Raw genomic sequence first — 13,690 nt, forward strand, 5'->3', positions numbered from 1 at the left:
GGTGACATGCAGAGTGGTAGATGTTAAATATCATAAAACTGAGGTTAAAACTAGAAAACTCTGCTTATCTTTTGTCATGTTCTTAAGTCCAATAAGTTAAAACTATAACTCCAAATTGAACAATCCTATTTCCCAGTTCAGTAAAGTGGATGAAAAGGAACCCTTTCTGCATCCAGATTTGAGATTTTCTTTATCATAAAAGTTAACAGTTTCTACTGCAAATGCACCAGGTCATGGTCCCACATGCTCAGAACTTCCCTTTCCCACAACAAGTTTCCTTCTAGTGGCCCAAGGCCTGTATTCTGTGCACATTACAGACATGGAACATTTTAAGTGTAAAAGATCTGTTTTTTAGATACCCTGAAAAGTATCTTGAGTTTAATGTTTTTTTGCCATGTGAAAAATGTGTTTTGTCACTTTCTTCTCAGGCAAAACCTGCCACAGGGATTGTGCTCAAATGTGCCAGAAAAAGTCACCTTTGGACAGAGACCAAAAGCTGCATCCAAAGCTCACTGAGGTTGATGGAGCAACTCCTAGTGGTTTCATTGGGTTTGGATCAGGCCCCAAGGGTCACCCTCAGAGGTGACTGCCGTGGAGAGTTACAATTCAGGAATTGCTACCAGTGAGTGCTCTAAGGAGCTCACATTTCCTCTGAGTGCTGCGGTGCCTTGTCCCTTGGTTGGAGAGAAGTTGCACTCCCAACTCCACTTCGTTTGCAGATAGTCTAACCTCCTGTATAGTGTGCCTGCCCTCTTCTGGCCTATCTGCAGAATTCCTACGACCCTGTCCTGCTCCCTCACACTAACACATTTATAATGACCACTTTGCCCCTCTGTTCCACCTCAGAGGGCTCCCGGTTCATCATTAACCAGACTTGTCAACTGAGGTCAATTCCTGAATATTTAGATGACCAGATTCTAAAATTTTATTCCTATACATGTCCTCTCCGCCCCGACCTCTTGGGGAAAAAACAAACCAAAAACCTTCAGCCAGCCCGTATCTGCCTCAGCCCCGAGGAGTGTCAGCTGCACAATGAGATCACGGGAATCAGTAGCCATACGCTGGCTTGAGACCATGAAGACCAGAAGTCTAGTCCCAACTTTATCTGCTCTGTCACTTTCCCTCCCACTCTTTTCCGTTTAAACTGTTCAAGGCAGGGATTGTTTCTCGTTATGTATTTGTACAGATAAAGGGGCCCTGACCTTGCTTGGGGCCTCTAGGTGCTATTGCAATATAAATAATAATCATCGATCTGATTATAGGACAGTGAAATCTGCTGCCAGTGACCTTCAACTTAGGGAAATGCCATTTACACTGAAGTAAAATGAGAGCCCGACCTATTCCTGTACTGCGCCAGGCCACTAACAATACCTGGCTCTCATATAGCATGTTTTATTGGTAGATCTCAAAGCATTTTACATTTTTCCAGATGGGGAAACTGAGGCATTGTGTGGGGAAGTGACTTGCCAGCGGCAGAGCTGGGAAGAGGCCGCAGGTCAGCTCTGCCCCTCTGCAGGCTGCTGACAATTCACGCCTGAGTGAAGCACCAGCTGTGCAATCAAAACGCTATCACCACCATACAGGTTCTCAGTGGAATAACGGCTATATTGCTCTTACAACCTTGGCTGCTGACGCGTGGAAAAACGAACCAGCGTGTGGCGCGAAGGATAATGCCGTCCCGGCAGACGGCAGCACGGGAACGCACCAGACAAATACGCAGGGCCCTGCTGCTCAGCTGGTGGCATGCCGGGCTCCTGGGACCGCAATGCAGGCCGCCGGTTTCCATGCAGCTCTGCCCACTGACCCCCACAGGCTGCAAGGGGGCCTGTGCCAACCTGCTCATTTCAGGGCAGAGCGAAGCCCATGCTGGGCTGCGGGTAGCTAAGAGGTTTTCTGTTGTGCCTGTTCCCTGCGTACTGCACCTTTGCACGTCTAAGCACCGTCCCTGGATGCAGAGCGCTGCAGCCACTCTCTCCTCAGAGCAAACTGACCGAAGAGACAAGCAGACAGACCGTGCTCCTGGCCGAACGCAGCCCAAATGGATTGACGCTGCGGAAGAGCCAGGGAGTATTCAAATCCCAGTCATTCTGGGCCAGGCCATGGCAGGTCAGGGTGGCTAAGAGCCAGGGTTGCTGTGGTGTGACACAAAGGAGGATGCCTTCATGTTCAGCAAGAGGAGTTTCAAGATCACAATAGCATAGAAATGTAAAAGGTAGAAAACGGCTTCTACAACGCCCTGCGTGGCTGCTCGGAGCACCCGCTGCTGGGAGACTGGCTGGAGCTTCCTTTTCGTGGTTCCTGCTCCTCCTCACCAAGGTGAAGGCAGCACCGCACTGAAGAGGCTGCTGCAGGGCTTAGAAAGCGATAGCGCTGCCCAGAAGGACAGAGACAATTTTGGGCAACACCCCTTATCTCTGGTTTCAGAGCAGCAGCCGGGTTAGTCTCTATCCACAAAGAGAACAGGAGGACGTGTGGCACCTTAGAGACTAACCCACTGATTTGAGCGTAAGCTTCCGTGAGCTACAGCTCCTTATCTCTGACACAGAAACGCTGTTGCTGGGTTTTGCATATCTGTGGTAGCCACATAACTTTGTATTGCACCATATTTCCCTCACCCCTTCCCTGGCCAGAGACACCCCACCCCATGCTATGAGGAAATGGACCATAAACCCATACCAACAGGCCAACACCGCCATGGGACTGAGTGAAAACAAACAACAGGGTGCGTGATAAAAGGTACTTTATGAACATATTACCACGGGGCCTGTTGTCCTACTTGCAGGGGAAGTGTACTCATGGTACGTGTAGAAACCTGCATGGAACTTGGAGGGAGGGGCAGAGCTGGCAGGATGGAGAGGCTGGAGGCGGCACTGGAAGTCCGTGTGTGTGCATGCGGCTGGAGAGCCAGTTTAGCTTTAGAACGACAGGCCCCTCTCATATTATTCCCAATATGCAGGACATGAAACACTCCCTAGAGTCAACTAGTGACACAGACAATTTTGTAGAGACTACTCCCAATGCCATCGCCTGTGTAAATCCTCCAGTGTCGAGAGGAGAATGGCCCACAGTGGCAGAGCGGTCTGGTGAGCTCAGATCAGCCATGAGAACCAGCTGGTGGGAATTCTGCTCCCTCCTCTGACACAGACTCATTGTGCAGCCTTGGGCCAGTCCTTTAATCTCTGTCTTTTCCCTTGCTTGCTAACTGGCTGAGCCACCCAGGCCTCTGGTAGGAGCAGCCTCTGCTCGCCCTGACCGTAACTGCTCTTCCAACGGAGACGTCCCACGTCGACAACTGCGGGGTTTGACACACGCACCTTCCTCTGAAGCAGCTGGTGCTGGCCGTGGGAGAGACTGGGCTGGGTGGACCTCGCTGGAGGCTAGGGCTTCCTTGTGGTGGGTGCTTAGAGGAAGAGACAGTCACTACCCTGCAGAGCTCATAGGCTCAATGGACAGGCAGACGCCTGCAATATTCGTTAGGCCCACTGTGGAAATGTGGGGCTGAGGCACAGGGGAAACAAAGTGCTCTGCAGCAGGAGGACTCTGCAGTGCTGTATGATGGTGTATTGTTATCCTTGTTTTACAGATGGGGAAACTGAGGCCCAGAGAGGTGATGTGAGATGCCCACTGTCTCTCAGGGACTCTGTGGCAGAGCCACAATCTGAACCCAGATCTCCTGGGTCCGAGTTCAGGGCCAGAACAACAAGCTCATCTGTTCTCTCCTCTTGCTGTCCCTGCGCTTTCTTCAGTGCAACTACGGAACGTGGATTCCAGTCCCAGGGGACCTCTTTAATAGGTGTGAACTTGTGAAATTTAACACAAAGCCCATCTGCCTCTGATGTTAATTATTTCCATTTCATTGGATAGTAATGTGGGTTGCCAGGACATGACAGAATTAATTCCTCCTGGGCGATGTCTGCCGTCTGATGCTGTCCTGGAGATAATTAGTGACCACTCTGATCGTTGCTGCCTTCACGCTGACATGGAGACGTAGGTTAGCTGGGTGTTTTTGCCGACTCTTTGCCAGTCTGACCTGTGTTTGTACATATCATGACTTTGGGCTCCAAGAATTCCTGATTGCCAGGGATGCTACTGGAGTTTCCTTGCTTTTAGGGTTTGAAGTCCTTACTCTCAGCGTAGCACTCCCTGGAGCTGCACTGCTAGAAGTATTTGATGGATTGGTTTTGATAGCTATGGAACAGTCTCCTCTGCAGATTGGAATAAATGTACCATTCCTGAGGCTGTCAGATTTCAGCCGTCTCGTGAAAGAGCAAGAGATGTTAAGAGTAACAAGAAGGGTTTCTTCAGGTATGTTAGCAACAAGAACAAAGTCAAGGAAAGTGTGGGCCCCTTACTGAATGAGGGAGGCAACCTAGTGACAGAGGATGTGGAAAAAGCTAATGTGCTCAATGCTTTTTTTGCCTCTGTCTTCACGAACAAGGTCAGCTCCCAGACTGCTGCACTGGGCAGCACAGCATGGGGAGGAGGTGACCAGCCCTCTGTGAAGAAAGAAGTGGTTTGGGACTTTTTAGAAAAGCTGGATGAGCACAAGTCCATGGGGCCGGATGCGCTGCATCCGAGAGTGCTAAAGGAGTTGGCGGATGTGATTGCAGAGCCATTGGCCATTATCTTTGAAAACTAATGGCGATCGGGGGGAAGTCCCGGACGACTGGAAAAAGGCTAATGTAGTGCCCATCTTTAAAAAAGGGAAGAAGGAGGATCCTGGGAACTACAGGCCAGTCAGTCTCACCTCAGTCCCTGGAAAAATCCAGGAGCAGGTCCTCAAGGAATCAATTCTGAAGCACTTAGAGGAGAGGAAAGTGATCAGGAACAGTCAGCATGGATTCACCAAGGGCAAGTCATGCCTGACTAATCTAATTGCCTTCTATGACGAGATAACTGGCTCTGTGGATGAGGGGAAAGCAGTGGATGTGTTGTTCCTTGACTTTAGCAAAGCTTTTGACACCGTCTCCCACAGTATTCTTGCCAGCAAGTTAAAGAAGTATGGGCTGGATGAATGGACTATAAGGTGGATAGAAAGCTGGCTAGATTGTCGGGCTCAACGGGTAGTGATCAATGGCTCCATGTCTAGTTGGCAGCCGGTATCAAGCGAAGTGCCCCAAGGGTCGGTCCTGGGGCCAGTTTTGTTCAATATCTTCATAAATGATGTGGAGGATGGTGTGGATTGCACCCTCAGCAAGTTTGCAGATGACACTAAACTGGGAGGAGAGGTAGATACGCTGGAGGGTAGGGATAGGATACAGAGGGACCTAGACAGATTAGAGGATTGGGCCACAAGAAATCTGATGAGGTTCAACAAGGACAAGTGCAGAGTCCTGCACTTAGGATGGAAGAATCCCATGCACCGCTACAGACTAGGGACCGAATGGCTTGGCAGCAGTTCTGCAGAAAAGGACCTAGGGGTGACAGTGGACGAGAAGCTGGATATGAGTCAACAGTGTGCCCTTGTTGCCAAGAAGGCCAATGGCATTTTGGGATGTATACGTAGGGGCACTGCCAGCAGATCGAGGGATGTGATCGTTCCCCTCTATTGGACATTGGTGAGACCTCATCTGGAGTACTGTGTCCAGTTTTGGGCCCCACACTACAAGAAGGATGTGGAAAAATTGGAAAGAGTCCAACGGAGGACAACAAAAGTGATTAGGGGACTGGAACACATGATTTATGAGGAGAGGCTGAGGGAACTGGGATTGATTAGTCTGCGGAAGAGAAGAATGAGGGGGGATTTGATAGCTGCTTTCAACTACCTGAAAGGGGGTTCCAAAGAGGATGGCTCTAGACTGTTCTCAGTGGTAGCTGATGACAGAACGAGGAGTAATGGTCTCGAAGTTGCAGTGGGGGAGGTTTAGGTTGGATATTAGGAAAAGCTTTTTCATTCGGAGAATGGTGAAACACTGGAATGCGTTACCTAGGGAGGTGGTGGAATCTCCTTCCTTAGAAGTTTTTAAGGTCAGGCTTGACAAAGCCCTGGCTGGGATGATTTAGTTGGGGATTGGTCCTGCTTTGAGCAGGGGGTTGGACTAGATGACCTCCTGAGGTCCCTTCCAACCCTGATATTCTATGCTTCTATGAAAGTGACTTACTTTTCCGCTTTGCTTTTCTCTTTTACTTGGCTGAATTAAATTGTTTTCTGTAATGCAAAAGGTGGCGCCATTACACTTAAAAGCAACAAATTGTTTTGATATCCGATCTCGCCGCCTTCACACGGCAGCTGACAGGCTGCAGCTACAGAAACCATTAAGTTCATGATGATCATTCCCAGAAAATTAGAAAATAGCTTTTTATTGTAATGTTATACTCACTACTCCACACAGGTATGCACATTTTGTACCCACAATCACTTTTATTGAAAAGCTTCCCATTTGAAATGCCCCCAAAACTGAAAACAAAACCCCCAGTCCGTCCGTCCCCCCCGGTCTCCTGGACGTTTTCTTGGAGGCCCAACGTGTCTTCCTTGGTCCTGGGGCAGGCAACGGTGCTGGAACTCAGCCAAGGGGCGTGTCTCACTGAAGTCGAAGTGCTTGGTGCACATTCGGGACAGGAAGGTGCACCACTGTCTCCATCAGCAGAAGCGTCAGCCTGGTCTCCCTGTCTCTCTTGGTCTGCAACTTAAAGTCTCTACAAACCTGTGACACGACTCCCCCGACACTTCAGGCACCTGGTGGGCGGGTCACGCGTTGGCAATGGCTTTTTACAGACAAGACAGGTTTGAAGCCCCGTGACTGAAGCATGTCCCGGAACCAGAACCCACAGAAGGAACTGAAGTGTATGAACTCTCTACCAGGAAACTTAACACTGAAACCGTCAAACACTCAAACTAAGATTAAACGGGCACCAACAATGTGCAAAGATGGACAAACGGGAGGAAAACTTACAAAAGCAGACAACAGGGTCCACCAACCATCCTGGGCTGCGAGAAGGAACCGAGATGGGTCGAGGTGGCTCCGCCCTGTATAATCTGGCACAACAGCGAGAGGCAAGAATGGGTGCATGTGCTGCCTCATCAGGTACTGCCGAGGGGAAAGTCTCCCGCAGGGCACGGGGCGCTCACACCCCTGACGTGGAATGGACACGGGCAATCACTCAGTGGAGACGTCTGGATCCTGAGTCTGCTCTTTACTTCCTATTTGCTGCTGAAGAGGAAATGAAGTCACAAGAATCCATACCACTTGTTACATGAGTGTTTTACACGGTCTCCATTACCTGAAGGGGATCGGACAGTGGGAGGATGATGCAGTTGTTTTGGTGCAGTGGAAATAGCTGAAATCAGCAGGTTCCAATAAAGTTATTTGTGCAGTGACTGAGTGAGCAGTTATTGCGGAAGACGGAGGCAAATTAAAGTGCATCCAAGCAATTTTAGCTACACTGCTTGGTCTAATCTAAGGTGAAAAACTGACAAATGTTCTCGGTGGTGAAACTAATAGCCATTGCCCTTGCTTCTTATTGCCTTTCCCCAGCAGTTGTACTTAAAACCACAGGGAAAATCTGTACTAAATACAATTGGTGCAATTTTCACCTATACAGCTAAGCAACGTTTGATGGCGTGGGAAAGATTCTGATTGCAGTATCTTCTTTTAGCTAGCAAAGCTCAGAGTCTATCCGGCAAGGTGCTCATCCCATAGATAGAATTCTGATGAGCGTTCACCGTTCAGCTAACCAGAGCTGGAGAAGCCTAGACTAAGTAAACCAAGTCCAAATGCACACATCTCACTTTGGGAGCCCGCAGCATTTGTATCATACCCACTTCAATGCCTTCGGTATCAGAACCACAAATACAAATTCGCAGGACACTCTTGAAAGGTGTGTCAAACAACACTGGGGTTGTGGCCATAAAGACAAGGTGCACTAAAAACGCTCTGGGAGTTCAGTGAGGCCCCCACTACGCACACATGGAGCGTATACAATGGCTGTGTGTTTCAGCCATGGTGATTGTTCTGAACGGAACAGATGGCGAGTAAGTCAGTTCTCACCTTTTTTCACAGAATGGCTTACAGCAGGTCATGGACGCCTCCCCGTCCATTCGCGACCCCGTAAGGGCCTCACGGCGGCAGCAGCAGTAACTGCTTACATGGAAAGGCCACATTACAAATGTGTTTCCTGTATTTTTAGCTTCCAGTGTGATTGGGCAGTTGGAAAACCAGGAGACAGCACCAGATGAGCAGCCGGCTCACCATGGACAACACACAACCGCCCCCAGAAACTGCTCCCCATGTACCTCTGGTTGTAAACTGTGGTGTTAAGGGTGCCAATATGCTTCATTCAAAGGCTGGTGTGAGTATTGTACTTTCTCCAATAGGCCTCAGGCACCCCGTTATTTTTACTGAAGTAGCACCTAGGAGCCTTAGCCATGAACCAGGCCTCTGCTGTGTGAGGTGCTGTACAAACACAAAACAGAAAGAAGGTACCTCCCTGAAAGAGCATGAGGACTGGAAACATGGAGGCCCAGCACTGGCTGTCTGGGAGAGCACTATGGAGCCATGTAGCTCTGAATATTTCAGGGGTGAGCCCCAGGACCAAACAGCTTGGATGGCCAGATAGGAGAACACTTCCCAAGATGGGGTCCCTAGTCTATTGGAAAATATGCCCCTCACTTTTTCTGATTGCCCCAAACTGGTCACCTAGGGCCCCAAAGGAGGTCCTGCAAATGTTCCGCTGAAGATACGGTGATGAATCTGAGCCACACAGGCCCTGTCATGATGCAGCACATTTAGTTCCATTGTGCATAGTGTCCATGGGGGATCCTGTCTCGTCAGGAATGGCTGAAGCACCTAGAAATAGAAAGGAGTCCAGGATGCTGCCTTAAGACAGGACAATAGGTCACCTCATGCTCCTGACTGAGGGTATTCGAGCCAGCGTGGGCCACCACCTCTCCAGCTCCTCATCTTACTGCAAATCCAAGAGGATCTGAAGCAGAGGGGATGGTGGGCGGCTAGTGGAATGCAGATAAGGACCACACACCTAAAAGAACTTCCAGTTACAGTAAATAACCTCTGTTTCTTCTTGAAGGGCTGGTCCCTATGTGTGTTCCACTTGCAGGTGACTGACAAGCAGTGCTCAGACTGGAGGTGGGTACGAGGAAGCCAATGGTAAAGATGTTTGCAGCACTGCAGATCCCACGGCCGCGTCCGCAGCTGAGGTGTGACCTAAGGCACAGTGTGTCGTGAATGTGTGGCTGGAGCCTTGTACCACAACCTGCTGCGGGGATGCTGTAAAGGCAGCCTGTGCTCTCGTGGAGTGAGCGGACACCTTCAGGAGAAAGATGTGGGCCAACCTGCAGCACGCTCGAATGCATCCCGAAACCCACTTCGAAATTCTTTGAGAGGATATAGCTTGCCCACGCAATCTTTCTGCTATGGTGATAAAAAGTTTTGGTGACTTTCTGACTGGTTTGGTCCTTTGCAGGTAGAGCGCCAGGACATGCTGGACGCTGAGGGAGTGAAGTCTTTTCTCCTCGGTAGAAGTATGGAACTTTGGAAAGAAGACAGGTAAGTGGAGACTTTGGCAAATGTGGAATTCAAAAACAACCTGGGGGAGAAATTTAGTATGCAAGATAAGGGAAACTTTGTCCTTCTGAAAAACAGTAGAGGGAGGGTCTGCCAGGATGGCTCCCGGCTCGCTGACCCTTCTGGCCAAAGCAATAGTCACCAGAAACGCAACCTTCCTGGACGAGTGGGACATGGAGCATGTCACTAAGGGTTCAAACGGAGGTCTGGTGAGTGTTGTCAGGAGAGATTCAGGTCCCACTGAGGTGTAGGTTTGATCAGTGGTGGGAAGGTCCTGGTTAGGCCCTTCATAAAACGTACTGTAATTGGGTGAGTGAAAGCAGTGTCCATCTATAAGAGGGAGGAAGGCACTAATTGCTGAGAGGCGGACTTGCATCAAACTAATGGAGAGACCTGAGGTCTCCTGGGGCGGGAGATAATCTAAAACAATCAGAATGCTTGCAGTGGCTGGAGAGTATGGACTGATCTGCGCCCAGGCAGAGAAACACCTCCATTTGTCCAGCAGAAGATCCTAGTTGAATCTTTCCTACTTCGGGTAAGGATAGCCTGAACAGGAGTCAAGCAGGAACATTCTATTTCGGACACCCATCACAACACCAGGCCATGAGGTGGAGTGAGTCTGGATTGGGGTGCTTGATTCTGCCCCTATCCTGAGTTGGGAGGCTCAGGAAGGTGTGGATCTGATTTGGGGTGGGGGTGGGAAGACAGGCAGACATTGTCAGGAGCTCCATGAACCAAAACTGCCTGGCTCAGTTTGGTGCTAGGAGAATGACGCTGGCCCCGTCGTAAAGTACCTTTCTTACGACATGTGGCAGCAGTGGAATAGGAGGAAAGGCGTATCTAAGGTCATTTGCCAAGGACAACAGGAAAGCACTGCCCCAGGAGCTGCAGCCCATGGGCCCTCTAGAGCAATACGGCCACAAAGAGGGGCAGCTGGTTGAGGAGAACCCCAAAAGATTCAGTATCAGTGGTCCCTGAGGAAGCCTGATCTGGAGGGATAGAGTGTGTCATTCCTCGTCCATCAGGGCTCAACTTCCTCCGTGGAGATACAAGAGCGACCAGACTCATCCGAGTCTGCAAACTGCTCCTCCGGTAGCGGAGGGGCCGTCAGTCCTGGAGCACTCCTGTCAGAGAGCTGGGGGTAAGATGGCTCCTGGGACACTGAAGTAGTATCCTTTCTCCCGTGTAGTAACATCCCTCATTAGGGCTGAGCTGGAGAGGAGGGGAGACTGCTGATAAGGGAGGAACATATCTTCTGGTGTTGTGTAAGTCTGTACGTCCTCATGTCCGGGAGGTTCTGGCAGTCAAGTCTGATGGAACTGCTGCACCCTTCGAGGCAGAGTGGTCCTTGAACAAACCAGATGGCACCAATGATGAGTCTGGATCTGCACTTGTAGACAGAACCAGTAGATGTTGGTCCTTCCGCTCTGGTGCCGGCATGACTGATAGAATAGGAGGATCTTTCTTTCTATGCACGTCACCGTCCAGTCCAGGTGTTTTCAGCAGAGCCAGTTCTTTAGGTCTGTGCACGAAGGCTCACCTGACCTCAACGGGAAGGAACATGTCTCTTCTGGACAGTCCTCAACGGGGATCTGGGCTTAGAGTGCCCTCTATTCTCATGGGAAGCCCTAGATGAAGAGTCTTTGGACTTAAGTTCTGGAGGCTCCACTCCTAAGCACATACTTAGAGGGGTGCTGATTGTAAGTTCAGGCTGATGCACTGGGGGGGCGGGCGGGAGAGTGTGTCTCCCCGGCTCGGACTGAAGAAGGGTCTCACAGCCTTCTCCATCAGGTAGTTGGTGGAGCTTCACCATCAGCTCAGGTGAAGCTCAGGGGATTCTTGAGTTCTGGGTAGGAACAAGCGACAAATACTGCACTTTGCAGAGATACGCGTCTCATCCAGACAGCAGAGGCAGCGCTGATGTTCGCTGCTGATAGGGAAGGAGTGAGGACAAGAGAGACAATTCTTGAAGCCTGGGACTCTGAGCATAGTCCCAGACCCAGGCAGGGAATCTCCAGGAATGGGGGAAAAATATACTATGCTAATTATACTATAAACTACTAGCTAACAGGCTCAGAAGGATAAAACTATTGGTAATTGTATTTACAGAGTCTACAAAGGAGCTGAAGGAAGGGAGGACACAGGATTCTGATTCAGGCCACATGATGGTAACGAGGAACTGGAGATGCGTCGGCCTGCACTGCCTCTTATACTCTCTGTTGAGAACAGGAGACCGGCTGTGAATGGGGGGGCCCAATAGACACTGCTAACAGGAATTTCCGTACTTGGGCGCATGTGCATAGCTATGTGTGGAATACAGATCAGGACCAGCACTTGAAGACCTACAAACTTAGCCCCTGCTGACGACCTCAGAGCTCCTCTGCGGCCATTCTCACTGCAACCAGGAAGACTTGGGCTAGGCTGGGAGTGGACAGTGGGGTGGGCTGTACCAATTCAAGCTGCACTGCTAAAGCCAGCCAAGCAGGATGCGCTCTCAAGCAGCAGAGGGGAGTGCAGGGTGTTTTGGGAGGAAGGATCACCCTCAGACATTTGTACTATTCACCATGTGGTGAAACGTCCTCATCTGTGTCAACACAGTTACCCCAGCTGGTTCCAGGACTGACTTGCTCCCTGGTTGCCTTGCTGACTGCCAAATGACTTCTCCTGCAGCTCACCTTAGTGCCCCAGCTAGCCTGCCTCATTGCTCTGGTCTAGAGCAGTGTTTCTCACTGGTGGGTCACGAAAGGCACGTGTCAGGAATCATTAAAAATTTTATTACAATCTAAATAAAAAAAATCTGAATTCCCCACTTCCCATGCAACCTTCCCCTTCAAGGTCCAGGTATTCTTTGTCAACCTCCCAAACCAAGCACATAAATCAATGATACTGGCTTAGCACTGATAACTCTCTATCGCTCTTTTACGGTAAACGTCAGGGGGTTGTGAATGATGATGATTTACTTTGACTGAGGGGTCGACAAGCTCAAGAAACACTGGCCTAGACACGGATAGCTCCTACCACTGATTCATCACACCTCACTCTGCAGCCCTCACTCTGCAGCCCAACCATCTCCCCATCCCCCCGGCTTTCTCTTGCACGGCTCAAACCATTTCTGCTTCTTCCCGTTGTCCTTCCCCATTCCCCTCCCCCAAGTAAATCTTCTCTCTCACCTCCAGCAACTCTGCCCCAGCCCTTGGCTTCCCTTCGTCCTACACTCCTCCCTGTCAATACTTCTGCCCTTCTAATTTCACAGCGATCCCTCCCCTCTCACTCTGGACTAGATTACATGGTACAGAGGTGTGGAGAGTCAATGTACTAACATCTATCCTTGCACAACATGTCGAACTCTGAAAGCACATACAGAAATGTAAGCAGCTTTGGGGGAAAATGCAGCACATTAAATTATGAGAATGATTTGGTTTTATTTTAGTAACGTTTTTAATAGTTTCCCAAATATCTGTAAAGAAAAAACTAGGGTTTCCTGATTACAGAGCAGGTCCAAGGACAGCAGCAGAGCACTGGCGCGTATGAGATCGGCGTGGACGCACATCAGCCATTCATATGCAGATTGTTCATTAGCTGAATGTGGATGGCAAGAGACGTTTGCAGAAAAGCCAGCTAGACTGCTGAGCATCCAAGGCAGAGCAGCAGCAACCCAACATGTTGCTGAAGTGCACATCTAGCCAAATCACTGGTTTGAGCTGAACTTTCTCTGGGCTTGTGCTGCTGTACCTCTTTGAATATTGGCATGGACAGATCCCAGCTCTTCACCACACTGTCCTTTTGACATTTGCCCAGGCAGAACGTTTCATTCCTTGAGCTACTCTCACTTCACTCCATTCCAGCTTGGTATTGGGAACCTCATCAATAGGTTCTGGTTCCTTCCTGACATCTCCATTAGGTGAAGCAACTACGATCGGCAGGGGGCCACACTCCTCACGGAATTCTACCACGTAGAGGCTTTTCTTATCTGCTAGTTCTTGATGGGTTTCCTGTTTGAGAGGTTAAAAAAAAATTCTATTAATGTCACAAGAAAGAATTGAACCAGGACAAGTTCAGCCTATTGATCTATCTAAATAATTTCCATTCTGTATTTACCTCCATACCAATTCTGAACATCGTTTGCCTGCTTAAATGGCATAAGTAGCAACAAAAAGTGTCCGTTTTTC

General features: G+C 49.6%; 1 protein-coding gene across 3 annotated transcripts in view; it reads right to left on the reverse strand.

Annotated features, from left to right (window-relative positions):
• Positions 1–12,940: 12,940 nt before the first annotated feature.
• MRPS5 (mitochondrial ribosomal protein S5) overlaps positions 12,941–13,690 on the reverse strand; it is a 107,283-nt gene continuing 106,533 nt past the window's right edge. For all 3 annotated transcript variants that reach the window (XM_043544227.1, XM_037896395.2, XM_037896396.2), the window contains one exon: positions 12,941–13,513. In XM_043544227.1, coding sequence (XP_043400162.1) covers positions 13,289–13,513 — 225 coding nt within the window. In that variant the 3' untranslated portion in view covers positions 12,941–13,288. The remainder of the gene's footprint in view (positions 13,514–13,690) is intronic.

The sequence above is a fragment of the Chelonia mydas genome, chromosome 3, assembly GCF_015237465.2.
Source record: "Chelonia mydas isolate rCheMyd1 chromosome 3, rCheMyd1.pri.v2, whole genome shotgun sequence".
Taxonomy (NCBI): domain Eukaryota; kingdom Metazoa; phylum Chordata; order Testudines; family Cheloniidae; genus Chelonia; species Chelonia mydas.